The sequence below is a fragment of the Elgaria multicarinata genome, chromosome 7 (assembly GCF_023053635.1).
Source record: "Elgaria multicarinata webbii isolate HBS135686 ecotype San Diego chromosome 7, rElgMul1.1.pri, whole genome shotgun sequence".
NCBI classification, from domain to species: Eukaryota; Metazoa; Chordata; class Lepidosauria; order Squamata; family Anguidae; genus Elgaria; species Elgaria multicarinata.
The window spans coordinates 63,568,918-63,593,340 of NC_086177.1; the positions used below are offsets into that span (position 1 = coordinate 63,568,918).

General features: G+C 42.0%; 2 protein-coding genes across 3 annotated transcripts in view; one reads left to right on the top strand and one right to left on the bottom strand.

The window, feature by feature from the left end:
* The window catches only part of LOC134401594 (ethanolaminephosphotransferase 1-like), a 61,729-nt gene extending 53,526 nt beyond the window's left edge, over window positions 1–8,203 (bottom strand). For both annotated transcript variants that reach the window (XM_063130696.1, XM_063130695.1), the window contains exon 1: window positions 7,899–8,203. In XM_063130696.1, coding sequence (XP_062986766.1) covers window positions 7,899–7,955 — 57 coding nt within the window. In that variant the 5' untranslated portion in view covers window positions 7,956–8,203. The remainder of the gene's footprint in view (window positions 1–7,898) is intronic.
* A 10,883-nt stretch (window positions 8,204–19,086) lies between these two features.
* SPIDR (scaffold protein involved in DNA repair) overlaps window positions 19,087–24,423 on the top strand; it is a 218,445-nt gene continuing 213,108 nt past the window's right edge. The window contains exons 1-3 of the mRNA XM_063130704.1: window positions 19,087–19,123; window positions 21,347–21,502; window positions 22,091–22,160. Coding sequence (XP_062986774.1) covers window positions 19,109–19,123; window positions 21,347–21,502; window positions 22,091–22,160 — 241 coding nt within the window. The 5' untranslated portion in view covers window positions 19,087–19,108. The remainder of the gene's footprint in view (window positions 19,124–21,346; window positions 21,503–22,090; window positions 22,161–24,423) is intronic.

The following is a 24,423-nucleotide window of genomic DNA, read 5'->3' on the forward strand; positions in this document are numbered from 1 at the left end:
CCACGAAAGGTGCGGGCCTAAAGCTCACCCTGAGGAAACAGCCCTCACCGCTGGACGCGACGGGAGAAGACTCCTCGGGACCGGCAACCGAGGGAGCGAAATAACTGGGGGCGCTGCATCCCCTCTCAACCTGGAAAGAAGAGGTGGACACCGCCCGAAGCATGTTTTGCCTATTTTGCTCTTCCTGCTGACCCTGAGCATATCATCCCAGAAGTCAAAACTTGATCTCTGCTCCTCTTGTATACAAACAGTGAAACTGCATAACCAAATCAAACAGACTATTATATATCAGAGTAAATTGCAGTGTACTGAGACCAAAACGTCTTGCACTTTCCGTAATGTTTCTTTCTCAGCATGTTCTCTTAATGACAAAGTCACATGTTTTGATCCCAGAGAAAAATCCTGTTAAATGGCACCTAGAGGTCAGAGATGCTAACCAGCAAGGTACACTATTGTAGAAAATACCCCTTAGAACCCCAAATTCTCCAGCTTCTGTGATCATAGACCCTTGCAAGATCTCCCACTGGCCAGATCAGTGGGCCACTTATCCAACAACACCCCCCCTTAGTAAAATCCACGCCTCTTTAACCAAAGTGCCAGTCCTCAGTAACTGCAAAGCACAACAGTGCAACTTAGTGAATTTTACCGTTTTTAACCCACAACAGTTCGTGACCACTTTTGGGAACCAATTCGGGCTCCGCATTCATGGACGGGGAGCAGATCCCCTGGGGCGGATTTATCTGAAGCTCACCCAGTTTGTAGAAACAGGCCACACCATACAAGAGCACTTCTTCCAAGACTTTTAGAAAGAAGTCGAACAGCCTTTTGAAGTGCCAGAGATAGCGCGCAACCTTTTTGTCACTTTTGCAGAAACTGTCGCTGCGACTCTGAATGTATCTAATTGTTATGTATGTGGAGGAACCAACCTAGGAGACCAATGGCCTTAGGAAGCCCAAGAATACAATGTCAGCCAGCCGTATAATAAGACCACTGACCCCAATCCCCATAGTCAGTGGATGCTGACAAACACCCTAATTGGAAGGCGGTGCATCCAAAGAATATCTTCCGGGGGTCCCAAGATCGGAGAAACCCCGTGTCAGACCATTACCACGCTGAACCAAACTATCTTGTCCTATTGACCAAATCAAACCGTCATACCTCCTAATCGCCCATGGCCAAGCTCACTTCAGGCCAGGGCTTAGGCTCATGGTTCAATTAGTTTGGTGGGCTAAAAGAGATGATCAGTATTGTTGTTATAAGAATTATGTTATGCTTGCTGTTACCCTGTCTTATGCCAATGATTATACAAAGTTTGAAGGACATGATAGAGCAAATTGCAGATAAACGTACTGCAGTGCATCTAATGGCCTTGCAGGATTACAGGCCAGTCCCTGTCAATGATGACAATCTAGGATAATGATAGCACTCTGTGCCTTCGCTAAGAGTGTATCAAAGGGGGGAATGTGAGGGAACTGGCTGTCATTTCCGGTTATGACCTTAATGAAGGCCGTGTTCTTTGCGCATGCCTGAAGTCCGAGGCAGACATTCCTACCGAACAGGTTTGAACCGGTTGTGCTATGCTGCCAAGATGCGCACACAATTCCTTTGTGTAAAAGTGTGGGCGTTTCCTCTGCATGAGGGGCGTGTATAAAAAGCCCCTCCTCCCAGTCCCCAGGGCAGCCGCCCGTGGACTCATCCCGTGCTGCTGTTTCGCTAGCGAATAAAGCTATCTGTTAAACAAGAACTTTGGTGTGGACTCCATTTTCTCCGTGTGGGCTCCAGTTTTTCCGTAACATTCCGAGAACCGCAGGAACCATTAGCAAAACTATATCTGCTTTCTGAATCACATAGTATATGTTGGACTTGAATACGGCTGTTCTTAGAGGTGAGCAGAGCCACTCCTCTTGCCTTGGAGGTTCCTGGGGCTGCATGTTGGGTGCATATCCATGATCCACACAACACTGGGTGAGACATTTTACTCTTCTTTTGATGAGTTTCTTGTAACATAAACCGCCCAGAGAGCGTCAGCTATGGGGCAGTATATAAATGCAATAAATAAATAATCAGATCTGGATATTCTTTCTGGAGTAAGGATATGTGTCCTCTTGACCACTGTACAGAGGCCACTAACATTTAGGCTCATCACCTTCAAGTGGGAGAAGGTTTCGAGCCTGGTCAATAGGTCTTTGTTTCAGACAGTTTGGAGCCCTTTCTCTCTCTTTTTTTCACCACCCAGTTGGAAAGGTGTTGACTCAATCATCAAAGAGATTGAGCCTGAATTAAGGCAGGGGTTTGGGATATTATCAGGCTCCAAATTGAGTCAATTCAGCTCAACAATTTGATTAATCTCCCCTCCCTTACCCAGATACACAGACCCTCTCCCTACTAAAGGATTAAAAACTCTTTTTGTGAACGTCCCAGAGGCATCTCTTTGGCCACTGTGGAAAGCAGAACACTCAATTAGATAGATACATAATTTGATCCAGCAGGGCTGCAGGCAAGCAGTATCTAACAATTTTAGGAGGTGTAAAAAATAATTATAATAATATTCATCAACTTCAAGCCTAATAAACAAACTTTCCTGGATGGAACTGAGAAATGTTATTGGTACAATTCTGGCCATGGATCCATTTGCTGAATCTCTCTTGAGGTCAAGAGCTCTCATACACAATATAATTTTAAAAAACACATAGCAAGTCACAGCATGGCCCAAAGGACTTAAAGAAAATCAATACTCTATAGAGAGACTCACTATTTTAGCTGTTAATTATGCATGAAATGATGCTAGAACAACAACATAAAATAAGATATTTACTTCAAGGACAACTCTATAAATAATGCAGGAATAAAGTGATCTCAGGCACAGCAGCAGAAAAAAAATGTTATTTAATATATATCTTTCTTTCTTTTAAGGAAAACACACTCTTTAATTGTCCTTTTAAATTAAGCCTGAAAACAAAACCCACACAACAACCCATTCTTCTCATTTTTGTGGCTTCCTGCTACTGATAGCTATTCAAAATAAAACCAAGATGATGACTTTTCATTTTTATTTTCTACTGAAATCTACTTAACCTTTCTTAGTGGAATCAAACTTTGATTAGGTGACATATTATGTTCTTTGAAATTGCTATTTACTAGAGACATTATGTGATGTTTGGCCAATAGATACCATATCAGTTTCATTGTATTGTAAATCAATGTACAGTTTTTGAAAGGGAGAATAAAAGTTGTTTAAATAAATAGACAAATAATTAATAATTATCTTCCAAATAGTATCCATAACCACATATGCAGAAACATGGATCCTTCTGTACTTATCCCTTGTCACTGCAATATAGGAAGTTTTCTCTCTCTCTCTCTCTCTCTCTCTCACACACACACACACACACACACACACACACCCCTTAACAACTTCATACTTGAACTGATACTTGTTTATTTATAACATTTCTTGGCTTCCTTTAAGAGCAGAAGCCCTCCCAAGGCAGCCTACAGCAATCAAATACATAAAAACAGTTAAAATATTAAAAGCATTAAAAACATAAACACAATAAAGTAGCAATACAAACAATAAAAGCCAACAATATAATCAGCAACAACAACTGCAATTACAGCAACAGCAGTAGTCATATCATGACAAGGCTGCGGTAAAATAATGTTTTCAAGTCCTTCTTAAAAGCCTGCAATGGTGGACATCCAATGGCATCTTGTTCCAAAGATGTGGGGCCACTGCAGAGGAGGCCCTCTCATGTGTGATCACCCACCTAATTGTTCTCTTGGGTGCAAATGAGAAGGGCCTCTCCTTCTGATCTTAAAGTGCAGGCAGGCTGATATGGGTGAAGGCAGTCCTTCAAGTAACTTGATCCCAAACCATTTAAGGCCTTAAACCAGCAATTTGAATTAGGCTTGGAAACACATAGATAATCAGTGCTGCTGGCGCAGTATAGGCATTATATGATCGAATTGAATCGCCCCTACCAATACTAGGCGGCCACATTCTGCACCAGCTGTGAAGTTTCTGAGCCGTCTTCAAAGGTAGCCCCACGCGCAGCACATTACACTAGTCCATCCTGGGCATGACTAGTGCCTGGATAACTGAGGCAAGATAGTATCACAGCTGGTGTCCCAGCCTAAGCCCGTAGAATGCACTCCTTGATACTGCAGCCACCTGGATTTCCCCAATTAACTCAGGGTCTAGGAGAATTCCCAGACTGTGCACTTGAGCCTTTAAGGCTGAGTGCAACCCCATCTAAGACCAGGTGTAAACCTCCATCCAAAGCAATTGGTTGATAAACTCTGCCCGATTTGAAATTATTCATTCTGAAAATATATTGGTTTCAGAGGAGGTAACTAGAAACAATTAATTTAATATAGCCGTGTATAAACTCAGAATGAAATGTTATTGCCGTGTTTGTCTCAGAAAGCAAGAATTACAAAAAAATAAGTAAAATTATAAATTTAAATCCGTGTGAGAGGAGGGAGTGCTGTTCACAGCTATGTGACAACCAAAAAGTGGAGAACTTTAATTTTGGTGCAGTCTTTATCCCACCAATGACAAAACTCCATTGGTTTCAACAGAGCCGGACTGTACCTATTGGCCCCAGTCCAGATGAAGTTAATTATATGTCTTATGTTTATTGAAACCAATGTGATTCAATTAGTTGTAAGCTCTATAGTACTTAAGCATGACACACTTCATGGTTCTGAGGTTCAGGATATTGATTCACAGTTTCTTGGAAGTAAGCGCCTCCAATGAAGACTTACTTCGAAGTAAACATGTATAGGATTGGACTGGAAATAATGGCCTGTCAACTTTATGGGTAGGGTAGGATGGGAGTTTACACTGTAATCCTATGCTTGTCTATTCAGAAGTAAGCCCCATTGAGTTCAATGGAGAGTACTCCCAGGTAAATGTGCATATGATTATAGCCTTAGGCTCCAATTCTAAACACACTTACTGGCAAATCATTGAACTTAGTGGAACTTATTTCTGAGTAAACATTTAGATATTTTATTTATTAAAATATGTCTAACCCACCCAGTATCAACAGATTTCATGCACTGGGATACACTGCAGGGGAGGGATAGCCATTTCCCCTTCTTCCATCCCCCATTGTTCCAGATCCTCCCATCTCCCTTGATCCAACTCCTTTCCCGCTCACTCCCTGCCTGTGTTTGTGTAAGAGCCCTCAAAGGCGACAAGTTATACATTTTAGACGATCAGCCTTTTCTACTATCAACATTATACTGTTGTAAGACTGGGAGTTTGGACAAAACAGGACTGATAGAGACAGATGTACTACTGGAGACTACCTTAATTTGATTTGATTTGTACCCCACTTTCCCACCAGAAAAATGGCACTCAAGTTGGCTAAAAGTACTGGCAAAGTTATCAGGCATATCTTTCGTTAGGGAAACTACAGGTGATGTTTCTCCATGGGAACTAATTATTAGATTATTGCTTCTTGATATAGGTAAATTGCCAGAGAAAGCTAAGAGATGGTTGGAGAAGATGACACACAGACCAGCTTGCTGTGGCTTCACCTGTCATATGACCCAGGTGGCAGGGGTTGTTGAGGATTAGACAACCCTCAAATAACCTATAGCTTGTTTTGGGGTTATTTGGCAGTTGTCTAACCCTCAAACAGCCCCTGCCACCTGGGATTGCATGACACGACAGGCCACAGCAAGCCAGACATTCACAGTCACCATGTACAACCTGACAACCCCCACAGATAAATTAACCCACGGTGGGCTTTCATGACATGCAAACAGGCTAATTCTGACCTGGTTTGCACAATCAAAACAAGCCACCATGGTTTGTTTAAATTAGTGACATATGCTGGTGCGTGCTGGGCACCAACAGCCTAATTACCTACCTGGTGCAGCTTCTCGTCCAAACCCAGGTGTCACAGCTTGTTGTTGGGTTATTTGAGGGTTATTTCCCCCTCAATCAACCTATGCCACCCAGGTTCAGACAACACAATAAGTCATGCTCAAGTGGGTATTTAGACTATTGACACACAGCACACGCTGCTGATTAAAGCAAGCCATTGTAGTTTATTTGAATGCAAACCGGGCCACTGATTAATCATTCTGGGCAAGGGGCAAGCTAGCTGTGAGTGAAAACTGCAGTTTTCAAGTTGATAAAGTCTAAGAGAGATAGATGGAGCTGAAGTTGGGCTCTTTAAGCAAACAGCATTTTGGGGTGCTTGATCTCTCTTTCTCTCTGGAGATCTGATATGTGTCTATTAGAGTGCTTACGTTGTATCTCCACTTATATATTGCACTTTACACTTGTATATACACTTGTATATAAACTCAAATATTATAAGACCTCCTTTCAAAGGAAGTCAACCTGGATAAGCACAGCATACCTGAAACATCTCACCAGTTGGTGAAGTGGGGTGAGCATAACAATATACTAACTTTTCAGATGGAGAAAGCTACAAGTCGTTTCAATAAAACAATGAATTTGAGCAAAGTGAAACAAATGAGGGGAATTATCCTATCTTCTGACTATTATCATTTTTTGCAGACATTTCCAAATTGCACGTATAAATTTAAAAGAAGTCATGAGATATGGTGATAGCTAAATCTAGGACCCCATATAAGTAATGGATTCTGCCACTTTGCTAGGAGCCCATCCTCCTAGAAAGAAACATGTAACGGATTTCTTTTTTTTAAAAAAAAAGTGCCAAAAGTTTAAGCCTGACAAAGCAATGGTTAAGCATGATTCTCAGGTAAGTTACTAACCTGTGAATGGCCCAGTTCAGAAAACACCTTAAACCACGGCTTTAACCATGGTGAATAAGGCTCCACCCCACCCCCGGGCTTCTAAGGTGTCTTCTACACAGGGCCACTCTTGCTTAATAACTGCTATGTCAACACATGCAGTTTTGCCAGCAGTACTTTTGTCTACTGGCATTCTCAGCAGTTTATACCACTGCTTTGTTCCAAGTACAACACACACACACACGGTTACAAAATTTATAATATCAGATAATCTGCTAGATCTCTCCAAGGAGGCTTGCCTGGCGCCCACATTGTTATCTTTTCGGAGCCAGGTTAAGACTTTTCTCTTCTCCCAGGCAGTTAACAACATATGCTGAGTTTTTAATTGATCCCAGAATTGTTGTTTTAAATGGATATTGCTGTTATATGCTTCTAAATTTCTGTATATTTGTTTTTAATTTTCACTGTTTTTAACTTTTGTAAACCGCCCAGAGAGCTTCGGCTATGGGGCGGTGTATAAATGTAAATAATAATAATAATAGGTCTCCCTGTAGCTCAAAACTACGTATTTTTTTTAGAACTAAGTTCTACTTGGTTTAAAGGGATGAGTTTCGAAGTCAGTGTGCAAAAGATTGCAGTTCCGACTTCATTAGGAACTACAGCTAAGAATGCAAAGCCAGCGATCTACTAGAAGAAAGATGCATACAAAAACCTTTGGTTAGGAGTAGAGACGAACTTGATGGAATGCAAGAGAAGAACAACCTGTCCAAAGTCCATACGCAGGATTTGCGGTACCGTTGTTTACACAGGTCAGAAGTCTTCGGACTTCCATGTGACTACTGTCAATTCTGGCTCTCTACCGCTTGGAAAAGATAAAGTACGCTCCAGTCAATAGCAAAACTGCTTCTGCTACTACCACTAATTAGGTCGCCCGGAATTTCTTAAACTATGTGGAGGAAGCCCCTCGAGGTCCCTCTTCCTTTCACCCCAGGGATCAGGGTAGTGCGACGGGGGAACCAGGAGCGCAGCAACAGACTTGCAAGCTGCCTATTTCTACACGCGAGCGCGCTCAGACCGTCGCTTTCCAAAGGGGCAGAGAGCAAGGCCGGCCGAAGCTGGGAGCAGCACATGGCTCTTTTGCCCCCTGAAAACTGCCTTACCTTGTATTGGCGGAAACCGGCCAACTGTTGGGCGGTCACGTACCGGCTCTGCCACATGATGAGCGCTGGGTCCGCCACGCGCAACGCCTGCTCAGCGTTCCCTTCGGGGTACGGACGCTGACGCTTCGCGCCGAGAGGGAGGAGAACAAAACACAACGGAAAGGAGGCGGGAGAAGAAGGGCTGCCGTTACCAGTCACTCGCTGAGCGGGTGTCAGTCTCAGACACGCTCGGAGCCCGTCTCTGCTTGCCCGGGCATCGCCGCCCTGCTTTTCGGTAGTAAAGCGAGATGAGGACACTGGGGCTCTTTGATGCAATCAAGGATACTCGCTTCCAGGTTTTCCACGCCCCCTACGTGGGCTATGCTGTCCCCTTGAACAGCCCTCTTTTTCTGTCCTACGGTTTGAAAGGTTATCCGTTATTGAAAAGTATAATAGTTCCATGGAACACGAATAGCGTTCACACACGTACGTACGTATGCGTGTGGGTGCATGCGTGCCTGGTGTGTAGATATTTCCCATTTATATCCTGCCTTTTCTCCAAGGAACTCAAGGTGGAATACATGATTCTTTCTCCTATTTTATTATTTATTTATTTATTTATTTATTTATTTATTTATATAGTACCTTCAATGTACATGGTGCTGTACAGAGTAAAACAGTAAATAGCAGGACCCTGCCGCATAGGCTTACAAGACCCTGTGAGGTAGGTTGGGCTGAGAGACAGCGACTGGGTCAATGTCACACAGTGAGCTATGGGGATCTGATCCTGGGTTTAACACAATGGCTCTTCCAACATATAAGTTAATTATTGATTAATCTCTGTGGGTTTCAATGGAGTATGTTTTACAGGATGAAAATGGCCTAAGATGAAAAGGACATTTGATGTTTGCGCTCCAGAATTTATACAACTGAGAATACTAAAAGAGAATACTATATTTCAAGGATAAGAAAGTTTGGACATTAACATTTAAAATTTCATTTTATAGACTATAATCTGGATGTTAAGTCCCTTGAAGTCAGTGGTGCTTACTTTTGAGTAGATGTATATAGGCTTGCAGTGTTAGGCTTCAATACTATGCATACTTTCCAGGGAGTGAGTCCCATTTAACTCAATAGGGCTTACTTCTGAGGAGACATGTATAGAATTGCATTGTAGGTCTGCATAATGGTATTTGCTATTTGGGAACAAAAACATTAGCAGTACCATTTTATAACCATTAATTTAGACTTGAGTCCCACTAAGTTCAATGGGGTAAGGATTTAATAGTAGTATATACTACATTATTTTTCCTTAGTCCTCTGATGTCTTCCATTTAGGACTGCAAACATATTCTTTAACATATGTAGGTGGTATACTAATGTCATATTGTAACATAAGCAATCATTTTGCACAATCTGAATAATGCAATAACTTCTTTATAAAACATATAGCCACATTAAATGTACCCACTAATGTGTTGTATATTGCCCTTACACCCTAGAACAGGAATCTCAATTTTTTTGGGTTCAGTGGGCACATTTAGAATTTTGATTAATTAATGTGGGCACTCTCACAAAATGGCTGTCATGGGGCAGAACTTGCCCATTCATAAAATGCCTATCATGATGGGCATGGCCTGTCACAAAGCACTCGGAAGGCAAACTGGTGAGAATGAAAGGATAGTAATTTTCACAAGAACCTAATTACAAGGCATAAATGGGATTTTAGCTCCAAAATAAACAACCACTATTGAACCCAAATAAAGATGGCGCTGGAAGGCAGCACTTTGCTTTGCAGCATACCAGTCTCCTAGTAAAAAACAACAATAAAAACCCCTCTTTCATCTTTTAAGAAACTTAAGAAATAACATGAAAATGAAGAAGGAGATGGAGGGGGAAACCACGGATGAAAACTGGATTTAAAAACTAGGTGTGATGGAGCTCTAAATCCCATTGTTCCTCCTAGTGTTTGAGTATCTTTGTTGACTGTTTCCTCTATTGTCTGGTCTACAGCAATTCACCCAAAGGGGTTGCTAGATTCCATCTGTACTGCAAATCCACCTTGCATGAAATGTCAATGTATATCTGCGTGCTCAATGGGAATTTCGACCATGTCAAAACAGGATCCCCCAAATGCTGAGAGAATTCCATTTTCACATCTGACATAATTAAAGTAGTCCTCAAAGAGCTCCATGTTTATGAGTGTGTGAAAAGCCATATGGGGCAGGGGTTGGGGGCAATAAGTGGAGCAGTTTTTGCAGGGTGGAGGAAAGGGGTAGGGGCAGTGGAGCAGGGGTACCTGAGTTTGTGTGAACCTATGTTATGGGGAGCAGTGTGAAGGGGCAAGGGATGAGAAAGGATTAGAAAGGGAAAGAAAAATACTCCGGATGAACGACTGTCTACGAAGGTGGTGCCGACATGAGAGTTTTGGATTCTGGGACCACAGGCTATGCTACTTGGAACATGGACTGCTGGCAAGGGATGGGTTGCACCTCACAAGGGCTGGAAAGAATGTGTTCGGCCACAGCATGAAGAACTTGATCAGGAGGGCTTTAAACTGAATCTTACAGGGGCGGGAGACGTAAACTTCGAGGCAACAATGGATGAAGGCCAATGCATCACAGTACAGAGAACAACTCCAATAGTGCCCCAAAATAGTGTCCGCAACAATGTAGGAACAAAGCCAAACTATAAAACACATGGTCTTCGATGCCTATATACTAATGCCCAGAGCATGGGAAACAAACAGAATGAACTTGAACTGTTATTATATGAAGGCAAATACGACTTGATAGGTATAACTGAAACTTGGTGGGATGACTCCCATGACTGGAATATAGCAATTGAAGGATATAACTTGTTCAAAAAGAACAGAAGAAATAGAAATGAAGGTGGAGTTGCACTATATGTTAAAAATACCTATCCCTACACAGAAATACAGGCGGATCAGACCGGGAGCCCCATCGAGAGCATCTGGATTAAAATAAATGGGGCAAGGAATAAAAAGAACATGATAATCAGAGTCTACTACCGACCACCCAATAGAGGAGAAGATGAGGACGAAACTTTTGAGAAAGTTTCCAGTGTTTCCATTGCCAGTGTTTCAAGGAAGTGTGATGTAGTAGTGATGGGGGACTTCAATTACCCTGATATCTGTTGGGAGACAAATACTGCCAAAAGCGGCCCTTCCAAGAAATTCCTGACATGTGTGGGTGACAACTTTCTCCTACAGAAAGTGGAGGAAGGAACTAGAGGATCAGCAATCCTTGACTTGATATTGACCATCAGGGATGACTTAGTGGATAAAGTGGCAGTTACAGGAACTCTGGGAGAAAGTGACCATGTCATTCTTGAATTCTTGATTATGAAGGAGACAAAAGTTGAGTGTAGCCATACATGTACTCTGGATTTTAGGAAAGCTGATTTTAATAAACTCAGAACTATGATAAGTAAGGTCCCGTGGCAAGAGAGCCTAATGAGAAAAGGAGTGTAGGATGGGTGGGAGTATTTAAAAAAGGAAATTTTAAAGACACAGTTACAAACAATTCCAACAAGGAGAAAAGATAGAAGACAACAGAGGAAACCAATGTGGTTCCACAAAAAGCTTAGAGATGACCTGAAAACAAAAAAGGATACATATAGGAAGTGGAAGGAAGGCCAGGCTACAAAAGAAAAGTACAGACAGGTGGCGCAGAAGTGCCGAAATGGCATCAGGAAGGCTAAAGCTGAGAAAGAGCTGAGGTTAGCGAGGGATGCTAAAAGAAATAAAAAGGCCTTCTTCAGATACACTAGTAGTAAAAGACAGAGGAAAGAAATGGTGGTTCAACTGCTTAATGAGGATGGCAAATTGATAATAGATGACAAAGAAAAGGCTGAAGTGTTCAATTCCTACTTTGCCTCAGTCTTTTCCCAAAAGCGGGTCTATGACCCCCCTGGAGAAAGTGAAGCAGAAATTGAGGGGGCAGGATTGCAATTTGAGATTTATAAACAAATGGTCAAAGAACACCTAATTTCCTTGCATGAGTTCAAATCTCCAGGGCCCGATGAACTGCATCCTAGAGTAATGAAGGAGTTAGCGGAAGAGCTCTCAGAACCTTTGTCTATTATCTTTGCAAAATCATGGAAGTCGGGTGAGGTGCCGGACAACTGGAGGAGGGCTAACATTGTCCCTATCATCAAAAAGGGCAAAAAGGAGGAACCTGGGAACTACAGACCAGTCAGTCTGACATCCATCCCTGGGAAAATTCTTGAACAGATTATAAAGACATCAATCTGTAAACACCTTGAAATCAATGCAGTGATCACTAGAAGCCAACATGGATTTATCAGGAACAAGTCTGGTCAGACTAATTTGATCTCATTTTTTGATCGGGTATCCTCCCTTGTGGACTGTGGGAGTGTTGTGGATGTCATATATCTTGACTTCAGCAAAGCTTTTGACAAAGTGCCCAATGATTAACAAACTAGCTAAAAGTGGGCTAGATGGAACCACTATTAGGTGGATTCACAGTTGGCTACAGAATCGGACTCAAAGAGTACTTATCAATGGAACCTTTTCAAACTGGGGAGAGGCAACGAGTGGGGTACCGCAGGGCTCAGTCCTGGGCCCAGTGCTCTTCAACATTTTTATTAATGATTTGGATGAGGAGGTGCAGGGAATGCTTATCAAATTTGCAGATGACACCAAATTGGGTGGGATAGCTAATACCCTGGAAGACAGAAACAAACTTCAAAGTGATCTTGATAGGCTGGAGTGCTGGGCTGAAAACAACAGAATGAAATTTAATAGGGATAAATGCCAAGTTCTACATTTAGGAAATAGAAACCAAATGTACAGTTACAAGATGGGGGATACTTGGCTCAGCAATACTACAAACGAGAAAGATCTTGGAATTGTTGTAGATCGCAAGCTGAATATGAGCCAACAGTGCGATATGGCTGCAAGAAAGGAAAATGCTATTTTGGGCTGCATTAATAGAAGTATAGCTTCCAAATCACGTGAGGTATTGGTTCCTCTCTATTTGGCTCTGGTTAGGCCTCATCTAGAGTATTGCATCCAGTTCTGGGCTCCACGATTCAAGAAGGATGCAGACAAGCTGGAGCGTGTTCAGAGGAGGGCAACCAGGATGATCAGGGGTCTGGAAACAAAGCCATATGAAGAGAGACTGAAAGAACTGGCCATGTTTAGCTTGGAGAAGAGAAGATTGAGGGGAGACATGATAGCACTCTTCAAATACTTAAAAGGTTGTCACACAGAGGAGGGCCAGGATGTCTTCTCGATCCTCCGAGAATGCAGGACACGGAATAACGGGCTCAAGTTAAAGGAAGCCAGATTCCAGCTGGACATCAGGAAAAACTTCCTGACTATTAGAACAGTACGACAATGGAATCAGTTGCCTGGTGAGGTTGTGGCCTCTCCCACACTAGAGGCCTTCAAGAGGCAGCTGGACAACCTGTCAGGGATGCTTTAGAGTGGATCCCTGCATTGAGCAGGGGGTTGGACTCGATGGCCTTGTAGGCCCCTTCCAACTCTGCTATTCTATGATTTGCTCTGCTATTCTATGAGTCTATGTGTAAAAAGCCACGTGTACTAAAATGACAGGAGTTGGGGTGCAGGCTAGTGGGGTTGGTGCAGAGGCTATAGAGTGTAATCCTATGGGCTGTGGAGCAGGATGTAGGGTAGGGGTTTGTTGAGGTTGGTGGATTGTATGGGTCTGGGCTTGTGGGAACCTATGGGGTGGGGAGCAGGGATGCAAAATGAGGGGACAGTGGGTTGGTGCAGGGAGTGAAGGGGCAAGGGATGTGTAAAAAGCCACATATTTACTAAAATGACAGGGGTTGGGGGCAGTAGGGGGAGCAGGGTGCAGAGGTGGGGGAGGCAGGATTGGTGGTGCTTGAAAGTAGCGTCTATGACTCTCTGTGAAAAGCCCCATGCTTCCTAAAACGGGAGCCTAACACAAACACAGCAAAGGAACGCTATCTTCTGGCCGCAGCCCTCTCTCAGACACACGCAGGAGCAGCCCCTCTCGCTTCTCCCCCCTCCCCAATACACATAAAGGTCCTGAATAAGAAGTAACTCTGTTCCCTGGCTTCCCACTTGCAATAACCCCCCCTGCTTCTTTTAAAGCACCCAGCTGCAACAGCCTCCCTCCCTCCCAACACACACAGAACTATTAGTTAGATAGATTCTCTGACCTGGCCAATAGTCCATGTTGGTCTTCCTTCTAATAATAAGCAGCATTAATGCTTTATTAATATCCCCAACTTTATGCTGCTGTCCAAAACCCACCTCCTGAGTCATCAGCCCCCACCCCATAGACCTTATCTGCTAAGACCAGAAGAAAGAAAGAAAGAAACAACCTTTTAAAACGCATAAGGCATCCAAGAGAAGGAATTTTAAGAGACACAGAGTATATGGATTGCAAAATTTAATTTTAACTTTGCTGTTTTAAATTTGTATTTCTGTACTGCTGTTGATTTAAGCCAGGTTGTGCTTTTATATTGTGTTTTATATAATGTTTTTATACTGTTTGTTTTATACTATGAGCTTATCTACTTGTACTTTTAATTAATTACTAGCTTTTTATATTATATTTATATAATATGATGCCTTTTAATACTGTATTAGGTTTTATATGTTTTAATCGATTATATGTATTTTATGGCGCTTGCATTTGTGTTGTACCCCACCTCGCGCCATTAGGGAGAGGCGGAATATTTATAATAAACTTAATTTTAATTTTGCTGTTTTAAATTTGTATTTCTACACTGCTGCTTTTATATTATATTTTATATGTTTTTATACATTGTTTTATACTTTAAACTTATCTACTTGTACTTTTAATTAATTACTAGCTTTTTATATTATATTTATATAATATGATGCCTTTTAATAATGTATTAGTTTTATGTGTTTTAATCAATTATATGTATTTTATAGTATTTACATTTGTGTTGTACCCCGCCTTGTGTGACAATATTTTAATTTTATATTATTATGAGAGGGACATGTACAATTTAGTTAATTGCTTGTACTTTTAATTAATTACTACCTTTTTATATCATCATATTCACAGTGCTATTCTGTTTTGCTGGCCTAATAAACTACTACTGTATAGTGGTTCTAGGGCTTTGCGATGGCGCTCAAAGTGCTGAGAAAGGGCCCTGGGCATAACCTTTTGCGGTTTCCTATTGGTTGAGAGCCCCCTTTTAAAAAATGTGTGCCAAAACAGCGCTAGCCAATCAGGGGGGGTCCAAAACCGCTTAGAGGCATCACATCCCAAACCCGTACACAGAATAGCAGGCTAGAGGGACGAGCTCCTGAGTCCCAAACATCGCTGACTGATCGTCCAGCACCTTGGGACGCCCAAAACCCTTTCCAAAAGGTCGAGGGCAATGGGACGAGCACGTAGAGGGGTCACAACACACCCTAAAACCCATCATGCACAAAATGGCGGCCCAAAAACTAAATGGCGGCTGGAATGGGGACACCCGAAACCTTTTCCAAAAGGTCGGGGACGAAGGGACGAGCGTGTAGAGGGGTCACAACCTACCCCCAAGCCCATCATGCACAAAATGGTGGTCCAAAAACAAAATGGTGGCTGGAGTGGGGTCCCTGGGGTGCAGGAAGACCTCTGGGAAATGCCCCAAGGGCCCTAAACCCCTAAAAACAAAAAGAAAAAAATCTTGGGCCCCTAAAAGGGGGCGGGCCCTGTGGCCCCCAAATCACAAGTGTACCCCACTGACCTGTCACTTTTGTTTGATGAATAAAAAGTGGTATATTATACTACTCTCCATAACTCTTGAACAAGATTGCTGACCAAGAATTTTCTACAGCAAAGTTGTGCATACATCTTGGCAGAGGTTGCTTATGCTGTTCAGTATGTCATCCAAATAAACAATGCCTTCTGCATGCAGTTGGTAGCTCTTGATGCTCTAGTTGATGGATAGGGCCAGAGCACTTGGTCCTCTTACTTCTGCAATCCCAGGACTACTGTCAGTTGGAGCCTAGTGTTCTTTCTGACAGCGAGGAGGAAGCAAGCTCCCTGTAACTGCTCCTTCTCTGGCTAATAGATGGGCCAAGCTGGTCTCCCCTGTGGCTTGATGTTTTCCTGGGAAGCAGAGAGTGCAGCCTCTCAGTGGCACTAGGTACACTGGCTGATGGCAGAAGCCAGAAAGTTCTTTCTTTCTGCCCGCCAGTCCTAGAGCAATTCAATTCAGGGCAACCTGTATTTCTCTAAGTAAATATCACTCATCTGCTGAATTTAAATAAAACCCAACAATTGTCCATTACATTGTAGTAACTTTCTGGGCCAGACAGAAATAACATCCTTGCTTTTCAGTTAGCTCTGTGTCTGGACATATCCACTCTTTGGGGGTTTCTAGTTGCCCCCCGCCCCTCCACCTCCATAGTTTGTGCTGGAGCATTTCTGAGCAGAGGACAATCATTCTAGCTGACCAAGTTCTCAGTATCTATCTTCTGGATAGGGATCACTTGGCCACAGTGGTACAGGTGCTAGTAACTTCAAGACTGGGTTACTACGTGGGGCTGTCCTTAAGGCTGCTCAGGAAGCTGGAGCTAGTGCAGAATGCAGCAGCTCGGCTGTTGTTGGGAGCTGCCCCTTTTCAGCATATAATTCCTTTGCTTAGGGAACTGCACTGGCTGCTGAGCCAGATTTAAGTTTCTGCTACTAGTGTACAAAACCTTCAACAACTTGGGACCAGGATACCTAAGAGAGTCCCTTCTCCCTTACCAACCTGCCTGGTCACTGAGGGAATGCTTCTGGTGGTTCTACATGGACCTATGTACCAACTGGAGTCCACCGGGAGAAGAGCCTTTAGTGTGGTGGGCCGTTTTCTCTGAATTCTTTGCTCCTGGAGGCAGGCACCAACACTATGCTGCTTCTGGTGCTCTTTTCCAGGAAGCATTCCTCAACTGACCAGCCACAACTTTTATTGGTATTCTGTTCTAATTGAACAATTTTATTATGCTGTTTTAATATTCTTATTGCTTTATTTCTTATGTTCACTGCTTCCGAATTTATTTTAGATATGGAGCGGTATATAAATATTGTAAGTAAAATAAATAAATCAATAAACATCTCAAGTTCTTGCTGCATGTGATGGCTCAAGGACAAGCCTGTTCTTTACCACATGTTGTTCTCATCCAATTCAAGCAAATCCAAGTAGAACTATTTAGATCTTGCTGGATCAACACCGCAAGGTCTGAACTGAGGGGGATGGGGTAGTGTGTCCCGTCCCTTTACATACGTTAAGCTTTCACACATTCTCCTGAATACTTGAACAGGGCTTCTACCATCATTGTATTCAATCAAAACAGTATATTTGGCTCCCCAAATGCAATACTTGAGGAGGAGAGCTTCAGAGTGGGAAGGAGTTGATTCTAGAGCACCCCATGTGCTTCGCTGGGCAATTCTGTGATAGTTTGCTGCATCCCACCACTGGAGTTGCTTTTCCTCCTGTGTGCCCAGAACACAATGAAAAGCCCATAGATGATCCATGCAAGCTCATGGCAGGTTGATTCCACCCCCATCCTGGTAATACGTTCTCTTCTCTATTTCTAGTAGCAGCTGGGGGAAGAGGTGGATTTGCATTGAGGAACATCTGCAGGGCAGCAAATTTAAATCCTTTGCTCCTGTACTGTGGTCCTAAAAAAAATTACCACCTGCAACTGCTTTTGGCACAAAGAAGAAGAGACAGAAATGCTTTTCTAAATCTGCAATGTCACATCTAGTTTGTCCCTAACCATGTTGTTGAAATCAGTGGAATTTAAAAGTATGTTGCTGGATTACATCCAATATTTAAAAGCATACTGATAGGTTAAAGATTGCATATTTACCCACAATCCCAAAATGCTTATGAGCATTCCAATACAGACTTCATCTCAATTATCTTCTAAAATGATATGTTTTCATGTCTTCTTTTCTATAGCATTTGGGACTGTTGTCAGAATTCTTAAATGATTTTTCAATTGTTCGCTAGCCATTAAATAGTAGAGAAAAGACTGATATCCTGGTTTCAAATGGAAAACACAAAGACACAGAATGAAGCAATGAAATATGTCAGCTACAGAAGTTATTTTAACTGTGCCGTTGTTGATGTTTTAATTCTGAGTTACAGCACAATTCTGTGCATATTTACAATGTAAAGTGCACTGTGTTCTTTGGAGCTTGCTCCCAAGTAAGTGTATATAGGATTGCAAACTTAGTATTGTAACTTTAACTGTTTTGTAATGGAAACACAACATATACTGGGTGTTTCCAGATGGAAGGCTTCTAGTGCTACCAATCAGAAGGCATGATGTAGCATTTTCATCTTTTCTTTCTTAATAGAAGTGGTGAGAAAACACAGGAGGGTTATGAGTAGATGTCATCTGGAGCTTCTGTGAATGAGGCAGGGTAATGGTTCAATAAAGGCATTGTCTAGAAGCACCCAGACTTTACATAAATAGCTTTAAAAATACATTCATATTCCACCAAGGAGCTCAAGGCACTTATGGGGTGACACGACGCTTAGAGACTGGCTGGCCCATGGTCACTCAGTGAGCATGTTGCCTGGGTAGGGATTGAATTTGTCCTCTCTTAATCCTAGTCAAACATACAAACCATTAGACACTGACTAAATACATGCACACTGCCTCAGGATAATGGGTTAACTCATGATCATCTGTCACACGGATCTACCCTTAAGCAGGGAAGGAACTCAAATATAATCGGACCCCACATATACTGAATCGATGGCTGAGTTCGGACGACACGCTAATCAACATTTTCCCATTTTGTTCTTATTCCCCGCCCCCGCCGTTGATTAGCGTGTCGTCCGAACTCTGCCGATGTCTCTGCCTCCATTAAGCTCAGCAGCAAGGGCGCATGCGCAGCGAGCGTAAGGCCACGAGGACAGATTGAAGGCCTGAAAGCCAGGAAGCCCCCGTGAGGCGAGAGACAGCAGGAGCAAGAAAAGGCGAGCATCGCCCTCTTTTCCGTCACGCGTAGCTTCCTGTGTCTCCCCCAATCAAAGGCTCAGCCGATGAAACGGCGCCAAGCTGGAAGAGAGGGGGGCGTGGCTTGAATCCCGCTGCAAGGTCGTCCCCCCCCTCCCCGGGTCGCTCCGTGAGGGCAGTTGGCTGGGCTTTGTGTTGTTTTCTGCGTCCCTCAAGGCTGAGGGCTTTCCTTCATGTCACGTGACAAATGGAAGGCCTGTTTTGAAAGGAGATGCTCGTCAGGAAGGTACCACAGCGGGGAGAGGGGAATACGTGAAGAAGAGTGGGAGTTGTGATTGTCACATTGACACAGGCGGAAACTTAATGCCTGCAACTTGGGTCCTTCTGTTTGTTTGTTTGTTTATTTGGGTGTGGGTGGGTGTGCTATTTAAGACTGCAGAGAATGATGGAAAGCCACTCTACACGTGCCCAGAGGCACCTAGGTTCATTATACCGGCCTGAATCCTGGCTCAATTAACACCCAAGGAGATGTCTCCAGTTTAGAGTTGGGAGTGGAACTTTACACATCCTAGACATATGTAGGGAGAAAAATGATCTAAGAGTGGAGAAAGCATGGTTTTGTGTTAGAGATATATGCTGTGGAGAAACTCAGCCAATCACTTTGGGTTTAATATGTTTCAATGGCTGTTGAGAGATTCAGTGCATTCATATTATAACCATTTGGAAAGGACTGATGCATTTCAGTGGCCGTTCTTTGTTGTTTGTTTTGATATGTTCCTATATTCATGGAGGGTTGGGAGATAAGGCTAGACATTCTATGATAAAGGTTGCCTGGCGTGTTGTCTATAATAAGAATTAATGTATCAAGCCTAGTTTATCTGTGGAGAATAGAGTTGTTAAATTTAAAACTACATGAAACCATTGGGAGAAGTAATTCAGAATTTTGGAGTAAGGTACTAGCAATATGCTGATGATACTAGCTTTATTGCTTCATGTAATGTAATACAAAGGAAGCAGTTAACACTCTTGAATGCATTTGATGGGGATGAACAAGCGGAGGTTAAATCCAGACAAGATGGATATGCTGTTGGTTAGTAGAAAGCCTGACTTGGGGATGGGGATTGACTCTGTTCTGGAAGGGGTTGCGCTCACTCAGAAAGATCAGGTCTGTAGCTTGTGATTGCTCCTTCATCCTACCCTGTCTCTGGATCTTCAGGTGGTAGTGGTGGCAAAGAGTGTTACCTTTTCTGTGTTGGCCTAATTTGCCAACATTTATCCCTGCCTTTATTATGGCATGTTTAGACTACTGTAATGTGCTGTGTGTGGGACTACTCTTGAAGAGTGTTCGGAAGCTTGTTTCACCAGTAATGAAATACCTGTCTTGGTTGCCAATTATTTTCTGGGCCCAATTAAAAATATTGGTTTTAACCTTTAAATCCCTAAACTCCTTAGTGCCTGAATCTCTAAGGCACTGCCTGTCTTAATATGAACCTGTCCGGTTGTTATGTTGTACAGGAAAGGCCCTCCTGAGGACACCACTGTCCTCAGATGCCTACTGTCCTCAAGCCCATGGAAAACTGGTGTCTGCTCACACATTTTCGGATGTACTTTCTCCAGATTTATGATTGCCCCCTCCCCACTCCATTGATTTTTAAAACAGGCTTTAACATACTTTCCTTTAACCTAGTGATGTGGTTTTCCGGGTGGGAGGGGAAATCTTATGCAAATTAGGCTAATTTGCAAAGGAAAAATTCAGTTTGCAGCAGATTTTCTGATGCTCTAGATCTGCCATCCTCAACCCAGGTCCTCCAAAAGCTGACAACTACTCTTCTACAACTTTGAAACAGCCAAACTTGCCTAACATTGTATTTGCAATTGATATCCTTTAATTGTTACTAATGGACTTCTGAAACACAATATTTTTCATGGAAAAATAAAGACTTGGCAAAATGTCCACCCCACATCACCGGTTCTGGCACTCAAGACAAAAGGCACCTTGTTCCTTATTTCTGAGTGTATAGTCTCTCACTCTCCCAGTTGGTGGAGGAAAAAAAAAAGTAGATCCTGCAAGCTTGAAGACTGCCCATCCTTGAATAGGTTATCCTATTCTGCAGGTTCAAGGCAGGTGATAGCAGTCTGAATTTGAAATGCAGAATTGCCTCACTGATATTTTTATATTGTAATTGTTAACTTCAAAGGTCAAGTGTTGCATGAAAAATTCATGAAATGGGTTTGGGAATCAAGAGTCTTAGAGCAATTTTCTGATTTGCGTTACTTCTATTGTTTTGAACATTATGCTTTGTATACTAACGTTTATTAAACCTTGGGTGGGCAGAAGAAAGATCTCCAGATGTCTTAGACTTCGTTTCCAAGAAGCGTAGGCAATTGTAAAGGCCGTTGGGAGATGGAGGCCCAAACACCTTGAGGGTTACTTTCTGCCCATTCCTGCATTAAAATATATATTAAAAAATATCATTATGAGTTAAATCAATCATATTTTTCTTTGCAGAGGAAGCGAGCACGATGCACAGAATTTGCTTCTTTTCCAAATGAGAAGCCTATAGGGGAAGGGAATAGAAATGCTGGGGCAGCAGCGGCTGCAGCTTCAGTTTCAAACGCATGGCTTCGTTGTGGTGATGGATTTCAGACAGCTTCTTCAGTGAAGGTAAAATGTATGATGTTTTTGTAGGGGAGCTTAGAACTTCATACTGGCTAAGAAGACAAGTTAAGAACATTTTAATTAAAACTGCTAGAGAATTTCTGCTTGCTTAATCATCTGCTTTTTTAACATATTAATTACCACATCTCAATTTGGTATTTTTTTGTAATAATTTACAATTAATGAACAAAAGATACCAGTCATAGATAGAAGGAAAAGACATCTTTAAATAATGAATTAACTCTGAGCCTCATCAATTAAAATTTGCCTTTGCTGATTAAAAGTGGTCCTGATCAATTAGTCAAGTAAACTGTCAGTTTAAGATTCGAGGTCCTAATTTTTATGTATACCTAACAAAATCACTGTTTATGGCAAATCATTAATAGTGTCTGTTTAGGTTTTACTGTCAACATTTTCCTTTACTGTGAACAATGATAAATAAGCCAATTCTACAGAAGCGATTATTCTCAGATAAGTGGGTATAGGATTGCAACTTCAATTAATAAAATACATAGCATCTATGCAAATGCCCAAGAATAGTTTTCATATTAATTACTCATTTCATGTTTATTCATTTGTTTTTTTAAAAAACAGACTAAAAGATCTTCAGAAAAATCATATAGAGTTAAAAAGTGCTTTGCATCATTTCTCAGCCCGATTGAAGGTATCGTATCATTTTGCATTTTGCATTAACAGTACAGGAAGATTTGTTAATATTACTCACAAAACTTTGTCTATGGTAGATTGCATGACTTCTTTTTTTAGTTGTAGCCTGATTCGGGATATATCTGGTCTTGTAAAATAAATTCTACACAACTACACCAGAATAAAAACAGAACTTTCTGGTACATGGCAGAGAGTGAGCAGTCCAATTGGTGGACTTGTTATAAGATTAGGATTCATGTGGTTTTGGAGTAAGAGGGAACTTGGATTGCAAACCTGTACTCATTCACTTTGGAGTAAGTTCCATTGAACTAAGTAGGAATTCTTCCCAAGTGAAAATACATAGGATTGTGCTCTCAGTTACCTTCTGGTGGAGCACTGCTGCCTCAATAGAAAAGAAGGTGCAAAATGACTACATGTATGATCTGCTCCAAAATCTGTCACTGTCCTTAAAGGGACAGTATTGACACACTCAGGCTTGCACCTAAATATTTAATTAATCTTTTCTTTAATTCCTTTTCTATTAATAGTTCCATAATTATTATGATTCTTCACATAAAAGGGGCACTTGAAGTACAGTGTATATTGAATGGTTGGCTGCTTGCAGGTAGAAGGCTTTTCAAGTTGCATTGTGAGTGGAGGTATAAAACAGATGTTGCTAGCACAGTTAATTTGAAAAGAAAGACATGGGTGTAGTAGTAAAGCTGAATAACCATGCATACCTTAATAGTATTTTGACCTGTATACACATTGCACTTACTCCTTAAGATCTTAAAATGTTTTGCCTGCATAATATTGGAATGTGTATGTGTAAAATACATAATATCTGACAGTGTGCCAAATGAAAATAGGATTTCCTGATGTTTTGGTTTTATATGACATGGAGCATATGGATGAGTCTGAGGCCCTCTTTCTGCATGTAGAACACACTATGTGAACCAAGGCATATTGGCAGAACACATGGCTGTCCAGTTTTAAGTGTGTATGGGTGGTATGTGACAAATTGTTCATTAGGCTCAGATGTGTGTCCTCCTTCCACTGCAGGAAGAGTGTACACTTGACTTTTCGCATTACTGTGAACTGTCCCTACACATCTTTTTGTATAAGAACTGATAAGCTCTTACTTAGGAAGCCCATGTTTAAATCTAGCCTCTGCACTCAACTTAGTTTCTGGTTCAGCCCTCCATCCAATATGGGAATAATACCAGGTTGTTGTAAGGATTGCAACAAGTTAATGTATATAAACTGCTTTTAACACTCAAAGCAACAATATGACTGCTAAATATTATTATATTATTTAAGAACAATCTGTCCTAAAGATAAAGATCACAGCCTTGCAGTTTTGAGTTTTCATGGGCAAAAAATCTGGTTAGACAGTGACTCTAGTTCATTTCAGACAACGTATTTCTCAACGGTGGTTTTAGAAATCCACAGTGGGGTTGTTACAGCACCATTGAGAAATGTGTTGTCTGGAGGGAAAACTCCACACCATGGTGGAGTGTTTTTTTAAACAACAACAACAACACTCCACCCAGAATATCCACGCTGTGCAGAGGAGTGCTCCTGCACAACCATTGTGTTCTGTGTTGTCTGGAGGGCTCCATGGAGTTTCTTGCTGCATTGAGTGGAGTTTCCCCACTGGCTACAGAGTTCCTAGGCTAGAGCGTTGAAAGGAGGAGAGCTGCCGGGATTGTATTTTCACAGCAGTGGCTGATGGGATAGCATCGGGAGGACTGGGGTAGGAGAGAGGGCAGAGGGCGGAGGAACTATCAATAAAACACCGCATTGAGTTTTACTCAACTCCATGGGAGCCCACATTCACACAACGGTGGAATTGGAACAAGTTGTGTGGTGAGTACCTCCTAAAAACTCCACCGTTGAGTGGAGTTTTCACAATGTGTAAAGAAAAGTGTTGTGTGAACTGAGCCTCTGTTAGGGCATAATGCTGAATCATGCCTTAGCCAGATGAGAATGACTTTCACCTCTCCCCCATGACCCTGTTTTCTCTTCCAGTTTTTGCTTTTATTTATTTTTATTAACCACAGCCCTTGAATTTGGACAACATGATAAGCCACAATTTTAAATATTTTTTCATTGTTTGAAACAATGAAGGTGTTTTGTTTTAGCAAATGAGGTTTAAGATTAACCAGAGATTAGGGTTCAGATGGCATGCTAATTCTGGTTAATCAATAATGTTTCTAATCTCCTTGTGGCCATGCTGGTGGAAGACTGGGGAGTATGCAAGCCTGCAGGGACACTAGGTT